General features: G+C 39.7%; 1 protein-coding gene across 36 annotated transcripts in view; it reads right to left on the minus strand.

Annotated features, from left to right (window-relative positions):
• Positions 1-21,155, minus strand: part of NEB (nebulin) — a 193,670-nt gene that overhangs the window by 10,261 nt on the left and 162,254 nt on the right. For 5 of the 36 annotated variants that reach the window (XM_075933364.2, XM_075933387.2, XM_075933388.2 and 2 more), the window contains 21 exons: positions 20,878-20,982; positions 20,358-20,462; positions 18,992-19,102; positions 18,477-18,587; positions 17,204-17,317; positions 16,962-17,066; positions 16,496-16,600; positions 14,462-14,566; positions 12,833-12,925; positions 9,626-9,718; positions 7,993-8,085; positions 7,464-7,556; positions 6,238-6,330; positions 5,551-5,643; positions 4,491-4,583; positions 3,923-4,015; positions 3,358-3,450; positions 2,099-2,191; positions 1,738-1,830; positions 1,370-1,462; positions 139-246 (listed from right to left, as the gene is read on the minus strand). In XM_075933364.2, the coding sequence (XP_075789479.2) occupies positions 139-246; positions 1,370-1,462; positions 1,738-1,830; positions 2,099-2,191; positions 3,358-3,450; positions 3,923-4,015; positions 4,491-4,583; positions 5,551-5,643; positions 6,238-6,330; positions 7,464-7,556; positions 7,993-8,085; positions 9,626-9,718; positions 12,833-12,925; positions 14,462-14,566; positions 16,496-16,600; positions 16,962-17,066; positions 17,204-17,317; positions 18,477-18,587; positions 18,992-19,102; positions 20,358-20,462; positions 20,878-20,982 (2,085 nt within the window). The remainder of the gene's footprint in view (positions 1-138; positions 247-1,369; positions 1,463-1,737; positions 1,831-2,098; positions 2,192-3,357; positions 3,451-3,922; positions 4,016-4,490; positions 4,584-5,550; positions 5,644-6,237; positions 6,331-7,463; positions 7,557-7,992; positions 8,086-9,625; positions 9,719-12,832; positions 12,926-14,461; positions 14,567-16,495; positions 16,601-16,961; positions 17,067-17,203; positions 17,318-18,476; positions 18,588-18,991; positions 19,103-20,357; positions 20,463-20,877; positions 20,983-21,155) is intronic. The other 31 variants (XM_089779722.1, XM_075933366.2, XM_075933375.2 and 28 more) reach the window with 29 other exon arrangements.

Here is a 21,155-nt window from a genome sequence, read left to right on the forward strand (position 1 = left end):
TGCTTTTGACATTTAAATATGGTAATCAGAACTGCCATAGACTATTATCCAGGATTTGAAAATTCTGATCTCCCAAGAACTGAGTTAAATTTTTATTCCATCACTTGGAAACTTTCTAAAAAAAAAAAGGATCCTTACCGTGGAGATATGGCGCTGGGACTCTCGTACACGCCTCATTTCGGGGGTATCCAAAACATAGGCTGCTTTGCCTTGGACTTGTTTCCGGAAACTATCTGAATAGAGGACCTACCAAATGAGAAACAGGGAGTGAATATGGGTCAGTGCTTCTACATCTAAATTCTCAGAGCCATTTTGCACAGGGTTGACAAGCAGAAAAGAATGAGGAAATGCTGGAGAGAACCTCTAGGCCATCACACTAGTTTAGTTATTGAGACATGGATAGCACTGGCAGGTGAGAGGCATGGTATAAGAATGGAAAAAGTGGGTGGTGCCCACAAAACCTCATGATACTATCTGTCTATATTTTTGGTTCATCTCTAAGGTTTTAAAGGACCAGTCTTTTTTAAGCTGTTTTTTTTTAAGTTACAGACCAACATGGCTACCCTTCTGAGACTTTATTTTCACAAATAATAGATCTGTGCCTTTAAAAGACTTTGAAATCAAAGTAGTGGTGAAAGCCTGTTTAATTATGTTAGATCAGGATGTAAAAATGTGCTGCCTTAGTAAGTATATCTTAGACAATATTTTGGGCCGTATTCTGTTCTCATTTATTGAAAAGCAACTCATTGACTACATAGCATTATCAGTATGCAGTGGAGAACATAATTAGGCCCATATCTTATCCTTCTTATATTCAATTACATTGTGTCTGTATGTGTGTATTCCCTATATTAGGATCTCAAATAGTGTGGTAACAAGGGCCATATCAATACATCTGCTGATATAAGTGCCAGTATTTGCTTGCATAAGCACTTGAGGGCATGACAAGTCTCTGCTAAGTTAAGTAACAGCAGAGGAAATGGGGAGTTACTATTTGCATGAATCAAAACAGAACGCAAGCTACTATCAGAAAAATAGAAAGTACTAATGTAGCTGAAGAATGTCAATTATGTATCTCATACCATAAAGCACTTTAAACACAGAGGATATTACAAAGAATTTAGATAGTTAAATTTGTTATTTGAAGTAAAATAGTTATTTAAACATCCTAAAACAAGAAATCAGATGAAAGCAGAGAGCCAGTTAAAACAAGGTGTGGAAAACTGCAGGAATTAGAATTATATTTTAGTATCATTTTAAAATTGCATAAATTAGGTAATTAAGTTAATATTTAGATGTTTAAGTCAAATGAGGAAATAATTGATAGTGTTAAAATGTTATTTTGTAGCTTATTTGCCCTATCAAATACCGAGCTAATGTTTTCTTGATTGCGTTTAGCTCTCTCCATCTCTGGAGTGATAGGTGTCGGAGTTCCTTTTCCCATGTGCTCTTTGTACAACACCTATAGCACACAAAATAAAAGTGTCCAGAAGTCAAACACTAGATAATTGTTGATGAATCATGGTGTAAATGGTGTTATTGTTTAATCATACTCATCACTGCATGGATAAAAGGATCTCAGGAAGTAAAGCAGTTAAAGAAGTTATCTGATAAAGCAAAAAGTAAAATTCTTCCAAAAGGGGGGGAAGGCAAGTTGAGAAAACTGGGATAAAATTAGAAGCAGAAAAAAAAATTCAGGCTTGTTATTTTTAAATATAAGGTTGTTCTTTTTAATACCAAGCTAATGTTTTCTTGATTCCGTTTGACTCTCTCCATCTCTGGAGTTACAGGAGTTGGAGTTGCTTTCCCTAAGTTTTCTTTGTATACAACCTACAGATTACAAGAAGTATCCAAAAATCACAAAAAATGTACATGTGAGTTTTGTTAAACTATTACTTTTGTAATAGTAAAACTTAATTGTGTTAATAGGAAAAATCCATCAGGAAAAATACTTTAAAAGTTAAAATCAATGTGTATAATTTTAAAAAACCAATACACATGACATTTGAAAATGTGGATGAGAAACAAAACCAGTCAGGTGAAAGGTATTTTTTCAAAATGCACTGTCATATCACATTTTATTTTCTCAAGACAATACCGAGCTAATGTTTTCTTGATTGCGTTTGACTCTCTCCATCTCTGGAGTAACAGGAGTTGGGGTTGCTCGCCCCAAGTTTTCTTTGTATAATACCTACAGGATACAAAAGACGTATCCAGAAAAAAAACAAATTACTTATCGAATTTTAAAAAATCATGACTTGTTATGGTGCACAGCACTACATGAATGCCAAACATCTCAAGGGACAAGGATGTGTAAAAGCAAGAAAAAAACTGGACAAAAATTATTAACAATAAAAATTTTATATTAAAATAGAAGGACTCTATCCAGCCGCAAATACTTATGGTACTGCAGGATGCACAAGCTCTGGACAGACCTATTCAAGAAAGGTTGTCCAGGAGACATGAAAAATGGGTCCCTAACTCCCAGGCATGAAGTCACCACCTTCATCTATAATGCAAACCTTAAGCTTAGGGTTGGGGATGAGGAGAATTGCTGTAAGAAGTGGAGTTGGCAAGTGGGTTTTCTGTTCCAAACCCAAATGAGACTCCATTGATTGAAGCTTCTCAAAGCTGCCCAGATGTGATCACTGTGTGGTTGGGGGCTCCCCTAGTGAAGACATCCCTTCCACCTACCTTCTTCATCACTTGGGGAACATTCTTCCACCTGGTTCCATTTTAAAGCTGTCAGCCAGATATTTATTTCTCTGCTGACTGACACCAGTCATCCAAATTAAAAACTGACACCAGGGAAAGATGCTCTGTAAATATAACTGCATCTTTCCCATGACCCTGACTGCTGTTAATGGCCTTCTGAGACTTCATTCCTTAAGAGAGGCAGATTGTACAATTGTGTAAATCCAGTTATGGCACTGGAAAGACTCCCACTGATTCTAATGGGAGTTGAATCAAGCCCTAATGTTTCATCCTGGGCATTTCCGAGACACTGTCAACTGCTTCCAAGTCTGTGAGTATGTCACCAGGTCAGTTCCCAACTGGATTCAGCAGAACAGTAGGGAAGAAGGGCTTGAGTTCTTATATGCCAGCAGCCACAAAGACCCTTAATATCTGGATAGAGCCTTCCAGTCACAGAGTTAGGTTATAAAACAACTTTACAATTCCAGGAGCAGATTGTTAACATTAAAGCTAGGTTTGTTTTTAGGAGCAAAGGAAATTATACAAACAGATTCATATCAAATATTTAAAGCTAAGAAAAGGCTTTCAGAAATTTGTTAGTGTTATTTTATTTAAAAAATAGGTGCAAAGGTAGGGGGAGGAAACAGTTTCACTTATAGGTACCGAGCTAATGTGTTCTTGATTGCGTTTGACTCTCTCCATCTCTGGAGTGATTGGTGTTGGGGTCGCTTTCCCCACATGTTCTTTGTACAAAACCTATATGATACAAAGGAGTATCCAAAAATCATAAAAAAGCAATGACAATAAAAACGAGAAAGCGGTTGAATTATCACATTTAGAAAGGGTTACTTTTTGGGGCCCATTCCTGTTTCCAATAAAATCATTAGGTGCTTTGTGATTGATCTAATCGGCTGCAGGAATGGCTCCATGAGGGAATCAGCACTGCACGAAAATAAAATAATCTAGTAGAATAAGGAAAGGTTAAAAACAAAAAACACAGTTTATTGAAAAAAGGTCAATTAAGTTGTTGTTGCTCTAATAATATCCAACTACCAAAGCATTAAAGGTGAGGCTCTGTAGTTTATTTACAGGAGTAAAAGGTAGGAATTTTATGCCATTCAGTGAATTCACATCCATTTCAAAGTTAGAAAGCATGGATTGTTAAAATAGCTAGTGTTACGTTAAACAGTTCAGATCTTTAAAAAAATGTTTTTCCTGCTAAAAATACCGAGCTAATGGTTTCTTGATTGCGTTTGACTCTCTCCATCTCTGGAGTGACTGGTGTTGGTGTAGCTTTCCCTACATTTTCTTTGTACAATACCTGTGAGACATAAGAAAGCAGCCAAAGAAAGCAGCAGTAAATAAAACTCTAGTTGCTGACAGGTTGGAAAGCTATGGCGTGTTATATCTTTTCATGTTGCAAGACTTTGATGTTACATTTTTAAAAGATTGCATCTGGGGAAATACAGATCTAACATTGCTTTTTAACTATAAAATAATTATTTGAACAAATACTGTGTTTTAATAAGACCACAAAAAAGCAGCAGTTGAGGCTGTTACAAAAATGGGTGGTGGTTAAAAAAAATTAACGTAAAAGTTGAAGAGAAAATAAAGATTGGAAAATGAAAAGACAAATGGTTAAAAGTTCTCCAAATTAAAAAGGTGGCATTAAAATGTTTTTAAAAGCAACAACACCAAAACAAAATAGGTTAAAATAATGGGATATCAGTGTCATTTGTTAAAAAACTTCATTCTGAAATTGAGTTAAAAGGGAACTTTTTGCTTATCAGAAATACCGAGCTTAAGTTTTCTTGATTGCGTTTGACCCTCTCAATCTCAGGAGTGACAGATATGGGGGTTCCAGTCCCCAGATTCTCTTTGTACAACACCTGTGAGGTAGTAAAGCATCCAAAAAAAAATCAGAAAAGTGACAATTAATAACATGACACACTATGTCAGGTATTAAGTGAGCTAGGTCTGATTCTGCTTTTCTGTGCTCCCACAACCCTGGCTGAATGCCATGAAAGTTTTGGTCATGTACGGAGTATGGGTTGAAGAACTGATAATTCTACTGTCTCACTGGCTGTGTCTACACTGGCCGCCTATTACGAAATAGGCATGCTAATGTAGCACTTGGGAAGAGGCAAATCTGCGGGGGATTTAAATATCCCCCGCGGCATTTGCATTTTCATGGCCGCCGCTTTTTTCCGGCTTGGAGATAAGCCGGAGAAAAGTGTCCAGACTGGCGGGATCCTCCGGCATAAAGCCCTATTCCGGAGGATCTCTTATTCCTACTTGTAAGTAGGCCATGAAAATGCAAATGCCGCGGAGGATATTTAAATCCCCCGTGGATTTGCCTCTTCCCAAGTGCTACATTTGCATCCCTATTCCGTAATAGGGGCCAATGTAGACATAGCCACCATATATTGATTCCACTAGAGAATGGTCTTCTTAGAAAACATGTAGCAAAAACTTTTATATGATTTCATGAGAAAGATTTAGGACCACCTTTCATGCTATCCTATTGGAGATTCAAGCCCATGTTCCTTGTATGGTGAGTGATAGATGCAAGAGAGACTTTTTAAAAATATCCAACATTAAAAAAAAAGAGAGGCTGGAACAAGGAGTAAAGTAGTTAACATTGAGGAGTATACAAATGGTAAAGTTAGGAAGAAAAATAAACAAGTTTCAGTCACTGTAAAATTGCAGTAAAATGATGAAAAGAGGATGGTCTTATTGGTGTAAGTTAATTAATTGCATGATAGTGGTAGGGAGTGGGAGAGTTGTTTTCTTTATAAAGGTTAAAAAGTGCATTTTAAATGGAGTTAAAGGGAACTTTTATCTTTTCAAAAATACCGAGCTAAAGTTCTCTTGATTGCGTCTGACTCGCTCAATCTCTGGAGTGACAGGCATGGGAGTTCCTGTCCCCAGATTCTCTTTGTACAACACCTGCAGAGTAACAAGGATGTGTTAATTGTTTTTTAAAGGTCAGCAATACTCCACTTGACAGGGGTAAGTATTGAGCATAAGGAATACAATTTTTATATCTATCAAATCCACCCTGCACCAAAAAAGCAGGAAGCGTTAATAAATAAGCCAACTAAGATCAGTGTTATATACAGAATTGTGATTAACACTGATGGAATTCTTTAAACTTGCAAAAATACTATGTCTTATTTTATACGTGCACTATAGCGGGGGAAAAGGGAGAGGGGGAAGGAACTGAGGCAAATGAAAAACCTAGTACTATTTTAAGAATTCAAAATAGTTCTAGTTGGGGGGGGGGGGTTAAAAGGAAAATAGAGTTTGAAAAATAAAGGGGTGGAAATAGTGGTTAGGAATTCCTCAAAATTATATAACATAAAAATAGTAAGAAAAAAAGAGGCAAGCAACAGACACTGAGAATTGGGAAAAGTGGAAAGAGGATATTCTTATTTGTATAAGTTGATTATAATGAAGGAAAAGGATGAAACTTTTAGAAATGTTTAAAAGTTCATCTGGAATTATGTTAAAGGCAGCAATTTTCCTTTTTTTAAAAAATACCAAGCTAAAGTTTTCTTGATTGCGTTTTACTCTCTCCATCTCTGGAGTGACAGGCGTTGGGATCCCAGTCCCCAAGCCCTCCTTGTACAATACCTGTGTGGCAACAAGGAAGCGTCAAAGAAAAAGAATAAGCAAGTCAACAAATCTCCACTTATTATCCTGTGAATAGTAAGTATGAAGAAATTTTCTATTTCAATCCTAACCCCCCAAATAAGGAAAAGTTAAAGGAAAAATTAGCTAATATTGATAATCACATAGTAGTTGTGACCTTAGCTATGTACCCACAATTCCTAACAATAAGAAACATAGGGAAATAAGAAGGCCCAAGTAAGCCAAGATTTGATTTCATTTGTTTCATTGTAAATCTGGAGTGATTTCACTGATTTTAATGGATATCTCCAGATTAGAGGAGCTTGTGCGAAGTACAAAAAGTGTGACAATATTGAATTATCCTAAGCGGCATAAAAATTTGAAACCAGGTCAAAATTTCAAACTGTGGTATTTGAATAGGTACAAACTTAAACAAAAATGAATTCAAACCTCCCCTCATATAAACAGGGACACACACAAAAAAAGTTAAAATTAACATAAAAGAGCATCATAACATAAAACTCATGAATTGTAGATGGCAATTCCAATGGAATATATTAGGACCAGAAGAGTTTATCCTAAGAGATTGTGAGTACTATACTACATCTTCATTATGTATGTGATTCTCTTCATCTCTGGGACTACAGGAATGCTGCCCCAGGTTTTACTTACAAAATCCTTCAGGATACAAGAAAAAGCATCCAACATGTCAACAACAAAAGAAAGACATGTCAAGTTCTAATTACAGTCTATTGCTTTAAAGAAAAGTTAGATTTTATTTTACATCTGCACTGCACTAACATGGGGATGCCAAAGGCTGTTAGAAACATCTACCATGTTATTAAGGAAGAGGGTGGGAATCCACTCTGAACATCACATGTTTTTCAGGGACAGGAAATATAAGGAAATGTGGTAGGGTAAATATGGTTAAAATTCCACAGAAAGCTATTTACAAAAACTAAATTAGATTGGGATGGATAATTATAAATACTGTGCTAGGATAGTGACAGGTTTAGTGGTTCAGTTTTTAAAAAAGGCTTTGATTCAAAGCCCTGTGAAGGGTTAAAGGAAGAAATTTAATATGGAGGAGTTAATCAGAGGAGTTAACAGGGTAGTTGTTTTCTTTTTGGAAATACCGAGCTAATGATCTCTTGATTGCGTTTGACTCTCTCCATCTCTGGAGTGACAGGTGTTGGGATCCCAGTCCCCAAGCCCTCCTTGTACAACACCTGTGAGGTACAAGAAAGTATCCAAAAAATACTCAAACTAGGCAAGGTTATTAAGTCTGGCTATGTGGTGAGTAGTATTTAGTAGTAATACTAACTATTTCACACTTCTAAAGGTGAATACTAAAAGGCAAGTGCATGGTGGTTGATTATTCTATAAATACAATAATACAAACGATGAAGAAGCTGGTGAGTTAAAATTAAACATGCAGAGAGTAAATGCCATGTTAATTTCACTGCTGACCTCAGGGGGTGTGTGTGTTTTTATATGCATGTAAAACTGTAAATCAATCAAAAGGTTAAAAACACAATGGTAATGGCAGGAGAGGAGTTAAATATTTCAAGTTGGTAGTTTTCTTCTAAATTATTGAGGAAACAAAGAATGGTTGTTAGGATGTTATTGTGAAAGGATGAATTATTTTGTTTCTTTGAGAAATACCGAGCTAATGTATTCTTGATTGCGTTTCACTCTCTCTATCTCTGGAGTGACTGGTGTTGGGATTCCTGTCCCGAGGTCCTCTTTGTACAACACCTGTAGAATATAAGCACCCAAAAAGGTGATAAGAAGAAAGGCTGCTCACTATTCACAGAACCCAAAGCATAGAGAGCTGGACAGGTAATTCTTTTGGATCACATGTAAATATGCACATTTTGTTTTGGCTGCAGGTCTGTGCTTTCAGAAAGGTACTTGGTCAGGCATCTAATTTTAAGTATGCAAACATACTGAAGGGAAGAGGATTTCTCACTTAAGTTACAGACATGTTTAAGTACATAGCTGATTTGGGTGCTAAAACTGTTGCAGTTCATTAAAAAAACCCCACTGATTTGTTTTTGAAAATTCCCATGTTCCTATTATTAACATTTTCAGGGAGAGCAAATTGGTTATAGTGACAATGTAGGACTACAATTCTTAGAGGTGTGTGTAGCACAGTTTGAAAGCACTGTACAGAGACTTAGTAATGTGGCTCCACTTCACATGAAGTCCCCTTCCAAAATGTATCTATCTCTGTGTCTAACTATTATTAATACTCAAATGCCTCCATTTTCTTTTAGTTTTTTTATGAGAAAATACATCTGAATTTCAGCTCTCCTACAGTTAGAGTTATCTTCGTTTGTAATTACTTGATCAAATAATTATTTGCATTTTCAGGAAAGGACATTGCATATAAAATACCTCAGTCCAAAATGTGATCATAAGAACCAAGAACTAAATTATGTTAGAGATTTAACTTATAACTTTCTAAAATGTACTGTATTTTATGCCTTCAGTATGCCACCAAAACCAGAAAATGGTTAGAATAAATATATGGTAAATAAAGCATTCAAAGCATAAGAAAAGCAAATGAGGTAAATCAAAATTAGAAAAGTCAGTGTAGGCTGGAAATATAACTTGATTATGAACAACTGAACTGTAAAAAAACAATATCAGAAGGAACTCAGATGGAAAAGGTGGGATGGAGGACATTGCTCCAGAGAATTTTCTTATATTAAACATCTGAGATATTAGTAAGCAGAAAACCACATCTGCTCATGTACAATGCTCCAACTGAAGTTAATCAGATTGTCACCTAAAGGTCAGTAGCTCTTTAAACTGTTACACTTTACTAGGAACAGAGAAGGCCAAGATATTAATACTCAAAACTGTAACTGGATTTTCTGACAATTAATTTGGCTCCACATAGTTTTAGTGAGATTTTCCACTAAACATTCACAACTCTGCAGAATTGTTTAAGAAACTGACCCTTCTTTTTGTTTTTAACTACATATTAGGAATTAAATCAGCTATGTGGTTCAGCTCCAAGCTTGAGTAGGTGGGAAAAAACAGATTCTAGTACTCTGCTGCTACTTGGCATAAAGATCAAGTGGTACATTCTCCTTTCAACAGCCAATAGCCATTACTGCTAAGGGAGGGGGAAAGCTTGAGCTCTGCAAAAAGAACACCTCCCTGAAAGTCCTAGCTGGAAATGACCGCCAGATATGTTAGAAAGGAAAGCAGGTCGGTTTAGTAATGCAAGCGTCACGTAATGGCTGTGCAGGCCACACAGATGAATGCAGAAAATGTCAGCCACTACCGAGCTGATGTGCTTCTGGGTCTCCTTGACACGTTTCACTTCGGGAAGGTCAGGAATTGGGATCCCTTTCCCAATGCTTTCCTTATATTTAATCTGCAAAGTGACAGACATTCAAAAACCAAAAACACTTAGAGAGCACATTAAACAGGCATATGATAACTGGTAGAACACAGAAATATCACTTAAACCTTAAATCTTACAGAAACTGAAAGCATGATGTACACCCATGAGGAGGGACAATTTTCAAGGAAGATTCTGCCAAAACTGATCTACATTATCTTAAGCCATCTGAGTGTGTATCAAGGTAAACTGGTTGCGTACAATGCAATGGAAGTCTATGGGAATGTCTACACAGCAAAGTTATTTTGAAATAACAGCCGTTATTTCTAAATAACTTTACTAGCATCTACACAGCCAAACTGATATTTCAAAATTAACTTGAAATAGCGGAGAGCTTATTTCGAATTTGGTAAACCTCATTCCATGAGGAATAATGCCAAATTTGAAACAGCTATAAGTAGACACTTATATCAAAATAGAGGGCCTCCAGCCTTCCCAGCGTTCCCTAGTGGCCACTCCAACCTCAGCCAAGAACGCTCCTCTCCCTTCCCACTCCCCAGAGCCCTTAAAAAGGGGTTGACTCTGGCCACAGTGCCTGTGCCAGCTCCAAGCCTGCCAGCCCAGAGCCAGGAGTCATTGCCCCGACCCAGTGGCCCCAAAACATGAGCCAGGAAGCCACTGGCAGCCAGCCCTCCACCGCTTCCCAGGAGCAGTCTGCCAGCTCCCAGGAGCCTGCCAGGGCCCAGAGAAGGCGGGCACCTTCCTGGTCCAGGGTGGAGATCATGGACCTTATTCAGGTTTGGGGGGGATGCCCCTCCGTCCATGATCTCTGCACTAGATGGAGGAATGTGTCCGTCTATGGCAGGATAGCTGCCAATCTGGCTGCCAAAGGCCACATGTGAACCCAGGCGCAGGTTTGCATGAAAATCAAGTGGCTCCAGTGAGACCCCCAGCCCTGAGCTTCCCCTCCCCCTTCTTCCCCTTGCTTCCCTCCTCCCAGGTTTCCCCTCCTCTCTCCCACCCTATCTCCTCAGTCTCACCAGAGTTTCATTCCTCTCCCCCTCAGTTTTGTTAGAGAGAGTTTTGTGTTCATGAAAATACATGTATTTTATCTGACATCAGGAAGGGGGGTTAGGGAGGGGTAAGTGGAAGGACATGAGGGAGGAATGAGGCCCCCAGTGGGGCAAACCAGGGAGGCTTTTAGTGCTCCTCAGGGTGGAAGCTCTCCCACAGGGATTCCTGGATACTGACAGCCCCTCAATGGACCTCCTGGATGGCAGCCTGCAGAAAGTGCAGCCAGGCTTACAGCAATGGGTCCACAAGAAGCACCAAAGTGCCCAGGGGCAGCTCTGGCTCCATGATGCAAAGTGTTGTGGTGTCCTGAGTGAGGGCAACCAGACCACGCAGAGACAAAAATGCTTTGCTGTCCCTCATTGAGGTAGGCAAGCAAGCAGGAAAAGCTGAGAACCAGCTGTCCAGGAGGTTTCTCTTTAAGTACAGGCCTCAGATAGCCTCAGGCAGCAGCCACACAAAGGAACTCCGGACCTGATGCCCTGCCAGACCTGGTTCCAGCCGGCCTTAAATGCGATTCAGCATCCACTCAGTGTGGACGCGCTATTTTGAAATAGCAAAATGCTATTTTGAAATGCATTTTGTGTGTAGATGCCTTATTTCGAAATAACTTATTTCGAATTAAGATATTTCAAAATAACGCTGTAGTGTAGACATACCCTATGGCTCCCAATTCACTGTGATTAAAAATACCTATGACTGAGCAGCATATGTCCATCCTAACCTTATGGTAGCAGTTACATTTTCAAAATATATTTGAATAGCGTGACCATGTCAAGGTAAATGAGCTATTATGTATAATATTAACCCTTTTTAGCGTCACTTATGATAATCAAGAGACTTCAGGCCGCAAATAATTGTGATACATGTTATATTATAAAGTAAAGAATGGGCTAGGAGATGCACTGGGCTCAGATGCACCCGTCATCTCTAGGGACCTGAACCTGAATCAAAGATTCGAGCGTCCAACTTGAGACAGTTCAAGAAGGCATGTTATTTTGAAAGTGCTGATCACATGGCTGCTTATCACTGGGCCTCAGTTGAAATGCATAAATTAGACACACACACAAAAAGCCATTTGAAATTGCTAGTGACTTGAAAATTTTAGCCTAAGTGCCTAAAGTTAGACACCAAAATCCATATTTAGCTACCCAAACTAGAATTAGCCTGATTTCCAAGATTCTGAGAATCTGCAAGTTCCATTCATTTATGTCTTTGCATCTTTTACCAATAAAGTAATCCAGTTTAAAAGAAGGTCTCTGTTTTTAAAGCATGCCAGCGCTTTTCACGGTAAAGCTGTAAGCACAGTGAATCTCAGCAACAGTTAGGTAGCTCAGTTTTAAATTCTGGGGACTCAAATTATTTTCAACATAAATCTAAATACCCTTCAACAGCCTTGTTACCTTGATGTAGGCATTCAAACTTTTGTTACATAAAACATATCCCAGCCAACATGGATGAGGCTGCATACAAGAGTCGATAAAAATTTGTTTTGTCTCCTTTTCTTTTCTTTTTTTTTACAAGATTCAAAATAAAAGACATTCCTCAAGAACAATTTTCTCCTCCCATTAACAAACAGATATTTTAATAAAGAGACAAGCTTTAGTAACTCTTGCCTTAACATGACAATAGCATTTAAAGCATAACTATATGGAGGCTAAATACTTAAAATCACATTTGCCAACATGCATAAATAAATCCTTAGTCATATTTTAGAATATTAAAACTTTTATGTAAAGTAAACTTGACACACAAACGTGTTAAATTACTTGTTTGGGGAGAGAGAATGAGAGCTTCCATGATTTAGAAAAGAGTTATAATTAGCCAACTGTTAATCATTAGAAAGATTTTCCTAGTAAAAGCTATCACAAATATTGAAGAAAATAAATTTTCTTAAAGTTTGTTAGGAAACCACTTTTTGATAAATGGTAATAGACAAAGATTCTAAGGTAGCTCTTAATTTCATAGGTAATTCCAAAATTGCTGTTAGCACCGTGTAAGGAAACGAGTGAGGAAGAAGAAATTTATTGAGTTTTATTAGCACAGGTAAAATGTTAGAAACCCATTGTTTTGTACCGTGCTAATTGCGTCCTGGGCTCGTTTAATTCTCTGCATCTCAGGTGTCTTTTCAATAGCTGTTCCTGTTCCAATATCTTCTTTATATAAAATCTTAATATTCAGAACCAAGACGACAAAGTTAAGCACAGAAAACACAAAACTGTTCTTTCTGGAGAGTGACTACAAAATATCTGAAACTGGGTGGGCCAAACTAATACACAAAAGTGTATTTGCCCACAGCAAATTCTGAGTTCTCTCTGTAACTGGTTCAAAATATTGTCAGTAAAGTTTACTTTGCCTATCTTGAAGAGTCTCTCCTAGTACAAGCAGTGACCCTTGTGGAAATGAAAGATTGGGATCATTTTATGGACAATTTTGAAGCATTTACTGTACTTTAAGACTGAAATGTATCACTCTCCAGAGTTTGGACAAACTTCTGTTGCTAACTGTGAAATGTCACTAATGTAAACATGACACAAGGAAAATACTTAACTCTAAGATAAAACATGTGCCAATGTAAAACAAGTCAGGACAGACATAGTTCTTTTACTGTTAAAAGATTACATTTGATCACATAAAGATTGCTATACTACAAGTTTATAGCACTAGATGGCCACATGACAAAAATAATACTGCACACAGGCTGGCTTAACTATATATCAAAACAGAAAGTGAGAGAGAAGTTTGGGCAAGCAGGTAGTTACTCCTGAGGGAATTCTGCACCCAAAAATATAAGTTACATGCACAATATTTTAAAATTCTGCAAATTTTATTTGTCAGTAAATAAATGTGGCTTCAGCATGGCAGTGGGGAGCACAGGTCTATTTTGAGATGGCTATATTGAGGTGGGAGATCACCCTGATGCCCCCAATACCCACAGTAAAGGATTGGATGCAGTGAGGCTGCACACATCCTTGATAAAATGCAAGTGCTTGGCCCGCCCCAGAAACAACCTGGGCCCAACCCTCTGCATCAGGTACACCATGTATGTGTAGGCAGCTCAACCCAGCAGGATCCAAGCGTGGAAGGGTTTAGAGTGGGGGAGGGGGGGATTCAGCTGTGAGGTGAGAGGCTCCTGGACAGTCCAGGTATGGTCATCTCAGTGGGAGAGCTGGATACACAGCAGTTCATTGATAGGTTCCTGGAGAAATAGAAAAGTTCCCAGCACACAGAACGGGAGATGGACTGGCACTAGGATCCAGGAAGCAGTGTTTGGCTGCAAAGTCAGCGGAACCCTGATAGCAGCCTCCTTCAGCTAGGCATCTCTGCACTTGTGTGCCACCCAATGTCCCATCTCTGTCTGGGGGGTGGTAATCCCCATCATCAAAACCCACCCATAATTGGCCCCTATCTACCCCCACATAGCTTCCATGCCATTTTCTGCAGGGGAGCAAAAGAATACTGCAGGGGATGTGAGGGTTCTGCAGCTTTCTCCCTTGAGTAAAAATCAGCTAAATATAATACACCTCAAGTTAGTATGAAACACTAATGAACAGACATTGCAAAGTCACATGCACGTGCTTAATTTGAAGTCAGTAAGGCTACACATGGACATAAGTGTATGCAAGAAAAGGTCTACAAAGTATTTTTAAAATATCAAAATGGAATTATTTGAGTTAGCATTGAAAATGTGTAAAATAAACATACCGAGCTAAAATTCTTTTGGTTTTCTTTAACACGCAGTATTTCTGGTGTTTCTTGTACCACTGTAACTTTTCCTTTGCTGTTCTTTACATCCCACTGGTACTGAAACTATTAAAAACATCACACACAAAAATATAAATGTAGTTAGGATATCAGTTCTAGTTCTCTTGGGAGTTTTAAAAGCTTTCAAATAAAACTTTGTCAAGACTATATTCTGAGAAGACATTTAAAACTAAGGATGTTAACTAGCGGTTAATTTACGTAGTCAATGGAATTGATTGAATTCAGGCGGGGCTCCTGTACATTTCAAAGGAGGACTGCAGAACTCCACTTGCAGCCTGGGGCCAGTGGGAAGTCCTAGTGCCTCCGGGCTGCATGCAGGCCAGCTTTGAAATGGGCACAGAAATGGGCAGGTATCAGAGGCAAGGGGAAGTTGAGCCTCCCCAGTCAGTCAGACCAGTCCACCATCACTACCCCTCCTGCTTCTCCTTCTGCAGGTGGCTCGCTCTTCAGTGCCTGTCGTCCTGCTGGCGCTGCAGACCTAGGAGGGCTGGGGCCACAAGGCCTAGCGCTGTGGGGAGGGGTTGGGGATGGCTGGAGCTGTTCGCCCACTGCTTATGTCACAGACTAAAGTCACTCCTCTGATACCCTCTGTCCCCCCCCCCCCCCCCCCCCCCTCGTGCCAGAAAGGATGAGAGACTTGAGAGCACCAACCGGAATCCTGGATGTAAGCAAAGGACCTTGAGTCATGGCTTATATGATGAGGCCTGTAACCACACACAGGCCCCACTAAAATGCTTGGTACACGAGAGGGGAGGGAGATAACGCAAATAGCACTGCCCAGTTCCCTATGACGTGGCCTGCTGCTTAAATCCATCCCTGCATTTCACCTCACTGTGGACTGATCAGGTCAGACTATGTAGTAATTACTCATGCTGGAGAGCTGATAGCCCCACAGACCTCAGTATGTAAGTGCCTATCAGTATGAGTAAGGCCCCCTTGTTCTCCATTATTAGCATGGAAATGGTGTGACAAAGAGGAAATACTTTGTAATATTTTGAGGCCTGTTTGTGCCTCAGTTTCCACCTATGCAGTATTATTGCCCAGCTGAGTAAAAAAGGCAGAGCAGGTAATGATGAGCCTTTGCTGTGGGTTTCACCCAGCCATCCGGGCCTCGGTCTCCACATCAATTGAGCATTTGAGAAAACAATGGTGAATCCAATTGCCAGGATACTGACACCTAGCAGGAACTGATCCAAAAGGACACGGACTTAGCGAAACTGAACAGCAATCCCCAGCTCTAGGTCAAAGGACTGGAGAGGTCTGAGGTGGGGGGATAAGAGTGAGCTGCTAGAAGCAGTCAGAGCTCTCACCTGGGGCTTGGCAAAGGTCAGACGGAGAGACAGGTAGAGCTTGAACCAAAGAGCTCACTGCAGCTTGGCTGGGCTCTGGGCCAACCAGAACAGACTGTGTTTTAAGCTTCTATGCCGATTTCCTAGGCAGCAACCCAGTTGACTAATACACCTGACTGTTTTGACAGCACTGTCTGAGTGTGCTTGGTGATGTGCATTAAACCCTGATGTGTGTATCCATTTCCACCTGGGGTCTGTCTCAGCAGGACTTGCTGAACGGAACACATGGTATAAAGTGGGAGTGCTGCAGCCCCCCAGATCCAGTGCAAGGAGGTGAGGACACCGCCTGATATACCCAGGAGGAAGAGTGAGATCCTTAATGTGTCTGGCACAATGAACATATTTCTTGAAGAGACTAATTCCAAAGCTGTGGAGGTAGGAGGAGAAAGGATTAAAGCAAACTTTTTCAGGAAAATTATAATGCCATATAAGACCATGATGTGGCACACTAGTGGTCTGCTTTTGCACTCATGTCAGTCCAGTGGGATTCAGAAAACACAGCAGCAGCCTGCCTGTGGGCACACAATGCAGGAGAAGGGTCTTAAAACAGGAACAAGCTAATTTGATGGGAAATGGATGTTCTCTGTTGTGTGACAATACACAATGGCTTGTTATGTATACATACGTTGCTAAAGTTCTTTTGGTTCTCACGGACTCTCAGAATTTCTGGTGTGTCCAGAACAGGCAGGTAGTATGACATGGTCCTTTCTGCATCTTCCTTATATTTTTTCTGTTGAACCAATGTTAAAATTAGGTTTCAGTTAAAGAGAATAAAAAATAGTATAATGTTCTTTATGGATGACTTATTCAAGTTTAAACAGTAGCAAACAATTCAGTGGCTAATGCAGTCACATAAAATAATCTTTATTCGGGATTTGTTTAAAATGTTGACTGATGTTAATGTTGGTCGGAGATGCCAGTCAGGCAGCTCTCGGGTAGCACAAATCCAGCGGTCTCTCCTGAATTTTTGTGACAATCCGTTTGTTTAATTAATTTTAAAACAAACTCTGCTCTGAATTAGCATCTGTTATTGATCTAGTAAGGGAGAGACTCACTGAGAATGAACAGCATAATTCTTTAAATCTCATTACCTGACTTGAAAGGTTCTTGACATGCTGGGCATGAATGATGTCAGGAGTATCGACAACAGAGGTGTAATTGGCTTTATCCATTTCTGCCAAATGCTTATATTTAACCTGTTGGGAAACATTTCAGTGAGGGGCCTTCAATCATATCTATCACCTCCATCTTCTCTTGCCTATGCAGAAAATACTCCTCACAAGGTTTCTTTTAAAAATATCACCAGGTTTTATTTTACACTATTCACACTGACCTGACTGGCAATGTCTGTGGCATTCTTTGCCCTCATGTAGTCTGGCGTTTCCAAAGACTGGTCTGTCAGACCTCTTCCTTTCATTTCAAACTCCAGTGCTTTCCTGTACTCTTTCTATGAGTAAATTTGAAAATAATATATATGTAGAATGGGATGGCTCTGGCAACTTTAACTAGAGCCCACTACAACTCCTCCATCAAAACCACAACATTCAATTTAAACATATTAACTTACCATAGTTTATTTTCAACAAAAACTAAGTCAATGACCACAACATGGAGTAAATGTGAGACAGGTTTATCTCAAGGTTATGCTGACTACGGCATCTTAAACCTGGGATCAGAAATTTCCCTAGGGGACCAGCTGCTTTGGGAAGTAAAAAGCAGTGACCTGCCACAATGGGCGATTAGGTGCTAGTGCTGTCTGAAAAATGTGTAATTGTGGCCTCAGGCCCTGTGGCACTATCGCTATCCCCCCCCCCCCCACACACACACACACTCCCCTGGTAACTCTGTGAAGCACAATAGCAGAAGCACTAGGGAGAATCTTCCCTGAGGTTCAAAGGATTTATTTGGTTCAAGTCAGTGTAATTTACACCAGAAATTTTGCTACATTTGGCCCATTGCCTGTTGTAATACAAATTATACTAATAACTAGGGCTCAACAATTAGTGTAATCTACTCACTCGTGGTGAGTAGATTATAAGTCGGCACAGCCGCACAGCGTGGTAAGCGCATGCGCAGTGTGCCAAACCGTGTGGTTGGTGAGTGGGGCTCGCCGCCACTTGGCGACCCTGCTAATAACATATACTTTAACTGCAGACATTTGCTGCAGCACTAATAGAAATATATTACAAATCCATATATACCTTTTGCCTGTCACCCCATACGTTTAATGTGAAAGATTGTGTTGATATGCCATAACAACAATTTACATTTGGAAGTCTCCTTTTTTTCAGTGATGGTGAAGCCCTTAGAAACATGAGTTAACTCCTGGGAGAAAGGTTACTGTGAAATACTTCTATTACAGATATGTGGTGTAATCAAAGTGATTCTCATAAGATCATGCAGAAAGTCAGCTGCAGAGTTACGAATAATATGGAACAAGTACTGGCTCCCATTCTCCAGCTCAACCATTAGCTAATGCTCTTTCCTTCCCCAAAGGCCATATCTAGCAACATTTGTCATTCTGTGTTAACTTTGCCTTGTGCATTAATAATGAAGAATAGCTCTATTTCCAGTCAGGCCATATTGCAGCTAGCTATTTGACTCACCTCATTTAGGATGTGAGTTGCATTCTTTGCTCTTAACATGTCCGGAGTCTCCTCCAACATTGTCATACCTTTACCTTTGACACCTTCCTCTAGATCCCTCCTGTATTCTTTCTATAGGAAGGAAAAAAGAAGGGGAAAGTGCAGAAACAGACTAGTCATAGTTCCACTACTCTGATGCCAAGAAAAAAAAATGAGACTGAAAATTGTTGTTTGTTTGTTCTAAGTAACAAAAAATATTGTTTGGAGTTATATACTCCCTAAAGACACAGGTCAGAACTCATTATAAACTCTGATGGATGTACACACACAGAGACAGGAACAATTATGTTAATAGAAAGAGACACAATAATTATTAATTCAGTTAACAATTAGTGGAATTAACATACATAAGAAATTAGATCATGATACAAAAACATCTGAAAACACACTTAACATAGAAGGGTATGCAATGAGGGAATACACTGGTGAGATGAATTAGTGAAATTATTTGACTCAGTAAAGGAAGTAAATGCTACCTCGCTTGCTATTTTCGTTGCATATTTGACATGTAATAAAGATGGTGTAATCTCCAAGCCAGCAAGGTTCCTCCCTTTAATGGACTCTTCATAGTCCTTCTTGTATTCTTTCTAACATGAGTAGGAAGAAGGGGAAAAAAGCAAATAAAGTAAACATTTATTACTTTTTTCATGTGGTTTAAAAGTAAACGTACCAGGACAAAAAATTCTTATTATCTACACTGATTTTTACAGTGTCCCCATTTCCAGGTAGGTTACTGTGAGCCTAACCGTGCTCCCATTGAAGTCTATGAAACAACTGTCATTGCCTTCAATGGAAGCTGGAGCTGATCCCATGTCAGAAGTGTTTCTAATTGACTGTGTATGGCAAGAAGTTTGAACAATTCATGGAAACACCCAAACAGCTTGCCTGACCACCTTATACAAGTGTGTTTCAACAAGTTTCTCACTGTGACAGAACAAGAGCAAACTGTAAAGATGATAAGAAATAACTTCCAGAAAGGCTAGAATGATAGGCCAATAAAAAATACTGTGACCTCAGAGACTAACAGCAAATAATCAGAGTTCCTGAAAAGCATAGGCCTCTAATATAAATAATATCCTGAGTGCTTATCCTTTGAAAAGTCTCCCCCCAGACTTCGTTAACTGACAGAACACATTCCCTCTGAATCCAAACTGATCAAGTCTAGGCTACTTTATCACCATTTACTGATGTAGGTCGAGTGTCAGAGGTACATACATCCTTCCCAGCTATACACTGAAATCCCTTGAATTAATGACAATGCAGGTACAGTAAAACTCTAATAGTCTGGCATCCAACTGTTCAGCATTCCCGATAGTCCAGCATCAAAATGCCAAGCACTCCTGACCAGCTGATTAAAAAGCCTGCCGCTCAGCATACGTGCTGGCTGTAACCAGACGGAGCATAAGGTTGGGGGGGGGGGGGGCGGGGAGTGGGACACGTGCTGGCTGTAACCAGACGGAGCATAAGGTGGGGCTGGGGGAGTATGGGATCATGTTACAGTATGGAGAAGAGCTTTTGCTTCAGCGAATGGGAAAGGGGAGGGGAGAGGGAGGGAGATTGTGTCCTGGCCAGCTGTTAAACCGTGCAGCTGTACCGGACCTCCCAATTCTCCGGCAAATCTGATAATCCGGCACCCTCTTGGTCCAAAAGGTGTCGGATTATCGGAAGTCTACTGTATAATGGAACTTGCATTATAATGTAACTAGAGCTTACAGGGCACACTGCCATACAAGGTTTACCCCCAACATTTTTTAGTTCTTTGTAAACACGTAACAATGAAACAGCTTTATAGAGAGGTTTCCTAAATCTAACGCTACTGAGTTTGCTGACACATTATCTTACCGCACTCTGCATATGCTGAGATTCCTTGGCAGTGATGTATGTTGGAGTTTCAAAGTCCAGCATGGGTGTTCCTTTTTCCTTTTCATACTTCTCCTTGTATTTCACCTGACAACATGACACCCAAGTTACCCTCCAAATTACCAGAAAAAAACAGCTGCTCTACCAGCTCATGGATAAGGTGTCTGTTCCCTTGAGTTGATAGACTTCCATTAGAAAACCAAGTGCAATCTCTGGCTCTCTCACTGAAATGCTCAGGGCTCCTATCTGCTGTCATCACAGGTTAAATTCATGGGAGGATCAAGTTAGCTATTGTGTCAAAAACATTCATACTTATAGCAAGCAATAGGAATAGACGAGCAAATGTTTCTAACTGACTTCTACGTTCCTGCTTGTAGTTTGCATAAACCAGGTTGGCATAGGGCTCGTTCTGTATCAAAGAGCCCTCAGGGGAATACATGTAGTGATTGAGTGTTTGGCATTGAAAGCAAATGGATGAATGAGAAACACTTGGCCAACTTACGTGACTCTGTAGTTCTGAAGCCTCCTTTAGATGAAGCTGTTCAAGGTTATCTGGCACCACATGGTAGTGACCCTTACTCTTCTCATATTGCTTCTTGTACTGGTACTGAAGGGAAGGCATCAAGTACCACCTCAATAAAAACCTGAACCAGGTTTACTTCCTAGGCCCAACTAATGCAAACACTTCAGTGGCATATCAAATAGTAATTAGAAATCTAACAAGACGGGTTGGGGGTGGGGGAGAGGGGAAGAAGGCAAGAAGAGCAACCCCAAAATAGA

This window comes from Pelodiscus sinensis, chromosome 7, assembly GCF_052426305.1.
Source record: "Pelodiscus sinensis isolate ZL-2025 chromosome 7, ASM5242630v1, whole genome shotgun sequence".
Classification (NCBI taxonomy): Eukaryota; Metazoa; Chordata; order Testudines; family Trionychidae; genus Pelodiscus; species Pelodiscus sinensis.